Raw genomic sequence first — 6970 nt, 5'->3', positions numbered from 1 at the left:
AGGTCTCAAGAACGTCAAAAGAAGCCTGATAACTCAGGAACAAATAATACCACTTTTCAGGGAGAATCACTTTCTCCTGAATGACTCCCTAAATCAGCAGTTGGCCGGTGCAAAGCAACATTCTTCATCCAAATAGAGAAGGACTTGGCCGCACTGTCGATTAATGACTATCCATTAAAGCATTCATCAATATTGGACTCAGGTTCTACGATTCATGTCTTTAATGAGATAGAACGCTTTATCAACTTCCGAAGGGCACAACCTGGAGACTTCCTTTGGGCTGGAACCTATAAGGTGCCTATTCTCGGATATGGGGAAGTTGATATCGAAGTCCACGGACTCGGCGGTAAGCTGCGAATCCTACGCCTATATGAGGTAGCTTATTGCAAGGACTTTATTGCCAACCTTGTGTCGCTCCGCCAACTCAGAAAGCAAGGAATATGGTGGGACGGCCGGAGAGGTTTTGACTGCCTTCGTGACGAAAAGAACAGAATTGTGGCGTATATCAAAGATAGAGAAGGTCAATTTGTACTTGAATATATAACTCATGACCACCCTATGATCAAAACTGGATTCATGATTCGGCGTCACCGCTTCAACTCGTGGACCTCAAGGAAAGAAAGAAAAGCCAATGCCGAACGGTGGCATGCACGTCTTGGTCATCCTGGACCTCAGGTTATTGAACATCTTGCTGGAGCTGCTAGAGGCGTTAGGTTGACCGGCCTTTCGAAAGGTCCAACAACGGTGGAATGTGAAGCGTGTGCCAGCTCGAAGATACACCGCCTAATAAGACGAGAAGATCGACGCCTCGCTGAACGACCCGGCGAACACCTAGCACTTGATTTTCATGACTTCGAGAAGAGTACACTAAAGAATGATAAGGATAAGAGAACATTAATGTTGATTACTGACCGTTATAGCGGATTTATGTGGGATTTCTATTTAACCGGACACACGACGGTTGAGATCCTAGAAACACTGAAGTGGTTCTTCCAATATCTGAAGAAACGCTATAATGTGACCCCAGTAAAGATTGAGATGGATAACGAGATTACTCACAGACACCTGGAAGTGAAGGATTGGATTGAACAACAACACGTCACTATTGAGACCTCTGTTGCCTATACCCAATCCCAAAATGGTGCAGCCGAACGCTCAGGGGGTGTTGTGAAGACGAAGGGAAGAGCTATGAGACATAGTGCAAAGTTCCCTCGAGATCTGTGGCCTGAGATATGCCATGCGACAGTTTATCTGCTTAATCGAACGCCTCGACAGGCCTCAAATTGGAAGACACCATTTGACATATTCTATACGCAGATTGCGCTGCAAAATGGAATATGTATATATGAACAAAAGCCTCAAATTGCTCACTTAAAGGTATATGGCTGCAAGGCCTACGCTATGACAACGGAGGCCCTGAAGAACGAGAACCGACTCCAACGCTTCAATCTAAAAGCGTGGATAGGTTATCTAGTGGGATACGACTCCACGAATGTATATAGGATTTGGAATCCTTCGACCGGAAATATTATTCGAGCCCGAGATGTTATCTTCAACGAGGATGAAGGATTCACCGGAGATATTCAACAAATCAAGGACGACCTCCTCAGTGTCACAACAGAGGATTTGACTAACCTACTCTCAAAAGTCGATATCTCTTTGGAATCAGAAAATGCTGACGATTTTACTAACCTTTTAGATGAAATGGAAGATGTTATTTTTGACGAAGATAGGCCGAATCCTGAGCACACGACAACTCAAGGATCGACTGGTTCAGGATCTGAAGAATCAAGCTATCTTGATTCCGATGATTCAAGCGGCCCATCTCTCACGACCGGAGAAGGATTGTTGGACGGAATTGATAAATATGCTTATCCTACACCTCCAGAGTCGCCTCCGAGCGCTCTATTGGCGGCTAGCGTAACTATCGTTCAAAATGACGACTTTGTCCTTCGTGAGAGCTCTGAGTTCGCAGCCGGAATGTCAACTGGCGAGGAAGGTAGCGATGCTGCTCTCGTCCAGGAAGCAACCAACAGGGCAGGTGTCGGTGGCACTCCTGTTGGTGTAGGTATGGTTAGGCCCACAGGGTCACATACTGAGTTTGGGGAAGGTAGCGGTGCTGCTCTCAATCTGCGTGACTCCACGGAACGCCTCACAGAGACTCGTGGCAGGCATTTCCTTAGGGATAGGTCCACAGGATCGCTTAAGAAGAGTAGGGAATACCTTATAGAGTTTCCTACTAGAACCGTTGATACCGTTTTGACTACGCAACGGGGAGAGCTCAATCCTTGGAGGTTTGCTTTCCTAGCAGGCACAAGACATCGTCAGTATAAGATAAACACGGTCAGGTTTGATCATATGAGTCTCCAACGACGTTTGAGGTCAGGACGTCGACTCCAGTCAATCCTAGTCCGCGATCTGCCGCCTGCTCCCAAGAGTCACCGTGAAGTGGAAACTCACCCTCTAGGTTGGTTATTTGAAGAGGCTGAGAAAGCTCATCTTAAAAGTCATGATCCATCTGGCTCTTGGACGACGGTGCCTATCGGAAAGGCAAAAGGAAAGCAGATTCTCGATTATATGTGGGTATATGTCTATAAGCAGGATAAGAAAGGTCGTCTAGTCAAATACAAGGCACGACTTGTGGTAAGAGGTGATCAAGAGAAAAGAGATGATATGAGAGACACATATGCTGCTACACTTGCTGCAAGATCTTTTAGGACATTTATAGCAATTGCTGCGCGCTTTGATCTAGAACTCAAGCAATATGACGCTGTCAATGCCTTCGTCAACGCCAAACTGGATGAAGAGATGTTTATAAGAATGGCTCCTGGATATTGTGAACCTGGCAAGATTTATCGGCTGAATAAAGCCCTCTACGGACTGCGCCGATCACCACTGCTATGGCAAAAGGAACTCACTAGTACCCTCACAAAGTTAGGCTTCAAGGCCGTGCCTCATGAACCGTGTTGCATGCTGAAATCAGGGATCATGCTATTCTTTTATGTGGATAATATCGTCCTCGCGTACAAGAAGAGCCGTCAACTGGAAGCTGACTCAGTTCTGAACCAACTTCGCGCCAAATACAATATATCCGGAGGAGAGGATCTAGAGTGGTTCCTAGGCATGAGGATCATACGTGATCGAAGCAATAAGGTGATCTGGCTTAGTCAAGCCACCTATATCGACAAAATCGCTAAATTAGCTGACACTCGGCAAACTGACGATACACCAATGTCTCGAGAAGAGTTGCTTCCATACGAAGGAACGGCCACTTACAAGAGTCAACATCACTATCAACGCAAAATTAGCTTAATCATGTACACGGCTGTAAGCACTCGACCTGACGTGGCTTTTGCCGTCTCACGGCTTGCACGGTTCTTGTCAAATCCAGGACCCAAGCACTATAAAGCTGCCGACAAAGTTTTATGCTATCTCGAACGTCATCGTGCGTACGCTTTGAGGCTTGGAGGAGGTGAAGATTTTTCGGTATCAACAGATGCCTCATTTGCAGATAATACACTCGACCGGAAGAGCTCGCAAGCATACGTCATGACACTTTTCGGAGGAACGATAGGATGGCAAGCCAACAAGCAGGATACGGTGACAACGTCAACTACAGAAGCCGAATTGTTAGCTCTCGCTCAGGGGGTGAAAGAAGGCAAATATGTGCTTCGTTTGCTGCTTGAGTTAGAAATACGATTTGAGACACCTACTCTTCACGTTTTCTGTGACAACAAACAGACATTAGGATTGCTGGAGAAAGACGCTCCACGACTGCGTACAAAGCTTCGACACGTCGATATTCACAATCACTGGGTTCGACAAGAGGTGCAGAAGGGAGATATCCAAGTGCACTATATGCCCACGAAAGATATGATTGCCAACGGCCTCACCAAGGCACTCAGCAAGCAGGAACACCAAATATTTCTCAATCAAATCGGAGTAGAGAATATCGACAGCCGTCTCGCTCCCCAGCAAAAAGATATAGAGAACCCGGACATCGAAGAACTGCTTTCTCTCAACGACATGCCCGACAATATATGAAGCCATTCCCAGCTTTGCAAACAGTGCTTTCTGCAGCTGAGGGGGTGTGTCAGATAATCCGGATATCCAGAGGCAGTCAAATGAGGCAGTCAATCAGAAGCTCTACTTTATAGCCCCCAATTTTACCCCTCATGATAGGTCACAAATGATGTCAACCCTACATGCCGGATTCGATAAAACCAGCTCACCAGATGTCTATAAAAACCCGGCTTTGGAACCTCATGCATTCAGACAGACAGACAGAACTCAATACAGACAATCTTGCTAGTCAATTCTTCTTTTCATCTTTGTAAGCTACTATTCAGGATTGGCCTGGAGTAAACCCATCAATCCGACACCAGTCTTCAAAGGCTGTACTACCGATCGCACTTTTCACATTCACAACATACTGCCTCTAAATGCATATGAAATGACCTGAAAACAACTCTCTCCGCGTGAATCGAATTTTTGAAATTGCGCGCCCAGTTCCAGTCGGAATCGACTGTAAATTTAGCAGTTTGTTCCTCGCGTCCAAAGCTATCGATTGATCCTAGTTTTACTAGGTAAGACCATAGCAATGGCCGAGGGTGATGTGGTGAGTCCCTTGACGGGCGAAAATCTCGTTCCGCAAGGTGTTCGTCGCGACGCGACCACACCACAACAAAATCAACAAGTATCACAACAAGCAGTAATCAAGCCAACAAAGCAGCAACTACAACGTGGAATTGAGGACCACGCAAATCAAGGACTCATGACGATGGAGCAACTCGCAAAAGCATCAATTTTGATGCAACGATACATACAAATCAATGGCAACGACAAGCTCGATAATCCGTATTCACGGATGTACGTGCAGCAGGCCATTAACTTTGCAACCTCGCAAGGCGAGCGTATGGACGCGTTTGCGGAGCTTAAGGGGCTGCTTGAGCAAGTCCTACAGGACATCGCCGTGATCCGTACAACAACAACGCAGGCATCCAAATCAAGCGCTACAACGGGACTGTCTAGCGACTCCGCTATCCTCTGGAAAACCTACCAAGTACAAGCATGGCAAGCCTCTATCTAAAGCGCGGTCTCACCTCAGTCTCAAAGCAGTGGCGTGGGTTCGTCCACCCCCGGTGTGAGCCATGCAGAGCTGGGCATGGACTGCGAAATCGTGGTAAAGATTCGGGACGATTCCGATCGTGCGAACGTACGGAAGATGCAACCAGCCGATATCGTGAACCGTGCTGAACGAGCCAGGGCTCAAGCAGCGAAGAGCACTCCAAGCCTGCCTCTAGCCGGTCACGCCTTTATCGCCGCACGACACCTGCCATCCGGTGATATCAGCTTACGGGCGAATCACGCCGCAGGTGCGGAGGTCCTCCGCCAGCACGGCAAGAATTGGGTTCACGCGTTTGGGAAGTCAGCCTACGTACGTGTTCCTACATGGGGAATCGTCATTGATGGCATGCCAATGCAATTCGTGGATATGAGTGAGGGATTCAAGGGGGCACTTATTGCTGAGAATCAGGATTGGGGACAGGGATACGAGATTGAGATCGCGCACGTGGGATGGCTTACAAAGCCAAAAGGCTACTCCGGGTCACTCGTGGTCGAGTTCACAAACTTAGTCGTCGCCAATAACGCGATTCGCAAGGGTACAGTTTGGCATTCCCATTCTCTCACCAACAGGTCCTATTGCAAAGAGGGCAGGTGCAAGATGTGTAAGAAGTGCCAAAAATACGGGCACGTGCAAGCCCAGTGCCCAAATCGAAAGTATCAATGTGGACTTTGCGCGGAAGAGCACCCGACCTGGGAGTGCCCTTCTAAACGGAGTAGGGATTTGACGTACAAATGTGCCAATTGCAAAGGCCCGCACAAGGCTTCGAGCGACAGCTGCCCGATCCGAAAGCAGGAGACAGCGCGTGCTTGTCATGCCCTCCTCATGAATAGCACTGAACATCGCGTCCCACAGTATTTACAAGCAAGAATGATGCAACAGAACACTGATCCAACACCAAGCGAAGCGGCTAAGATAGCAGCTTCAAAGAAGGCGCAGCAACAACAACAAGCCCAATCCCAGCCTCCGAAAAAGGTCACCAAAAAGGCGGCGTCAACGGCAAAGAATGCGAAGGGTAAGAAGGCTCAACAAGCTGCAAAGAGCGCTCCCACACCAGCTCTGGAGACAGCTCGCGCCCCAGCTCCCGAGCCAGCTCCGGAGCATGAAATCGTACCAACAATTGATCGCCCAGCAACACCAGATGCCCCAACGGCACCTCAACCACCACGAATGAGTGTACGCGGACCTACAAAGGCTATCCCATTCATGCCTAGCGCTGCTGAGAAGCGACCTCGAGGACGACCTCCTAAATCAAAATCGTCAACCAACGACAACCAGGAAGCGGAACCTCGTGAGCATATCGACACTGCCTTGACTGCAAGCCAGCCAAATCCACCAACAACAATCAACCTAGCGTTACTTAGCAACCCTGATCCCATCGTATCAACCGCACCAACCACGTCAAATGCGCCAATCACGACAACCGCGCCAAAAGCACTGAGATCACGGGGTCTCGCTCAACTGGTTGATATGCGTCAAGATCCGGAGCAGCCACTTCGCGAGCAACGCCGCCGTGAACGGTCCCGATCCCAATCGTACGATAACGCGCCTTTGCCACCGCCTTTACCGCCTATGAACATGCACATTGACGACGATAACTGCGTCGTACTCGACAGCGTGTTTAGCTTCCAAGAAATTGATAGCGGAGAGCTCAATTCTGATGCGCGTAGGGAGATGTTATCCCAGTTCACCGGCAACAATAACAGCCGCAGATGGCGCCCCAACAATGGTCCAATCCAGGAAGAGGACGTGGATAGAGTCCTAGCGGAACAGGGCTACGTGATGAGCATATCGACACAATCTACTCCAGACCCTGCCCAATGGTAGAGACAATATTTGAAATAC

The 6970-nt window shown here is 48.4% G+C and overlaps 1 protein-coding gene across 1 annotated transcript; it reads left to right on the top strand.

The window, feature by feature from the left end:
* Window positions 1–4600: 4600 nt before the first annotated feature.
* Window positions 4601–6952, top strand: EYB26_001751 (uncharacterized protein; the record flags this gene model as incomplete). Its single annotated transcript, XM_054261059.1, has 2 exons — window positions 4601–5062; window positions 5108–6952. The coding sequence occupies 2 exons, from the start codon at window positions 4601–4603 to the stop codon at window positions 6950–6952; spliced, it is 2307 nt and encodes a 768-aa protein (XP_054117034.1).
* Between the last annotated feature and the right edge of the window lie 18 nt (window positions 6953–6970).

Source organism: Talaromyces marneffei, chromosome 1 (genome assembly GCF_009556855.1).
Source record: "Talaromyces marneffei chromosome 1, complete sequence".
Classification (NCBI taxonomy): Eukaryota; Fungi; Ascomycota; class Eurotiomycetes; order Eurotiales; family Trichocomaceae; genus Talaromyces; species Talaromyces marneffei.
This window is presented reverse-complemented; position numbering and strand designations above follow the sequence as displayed.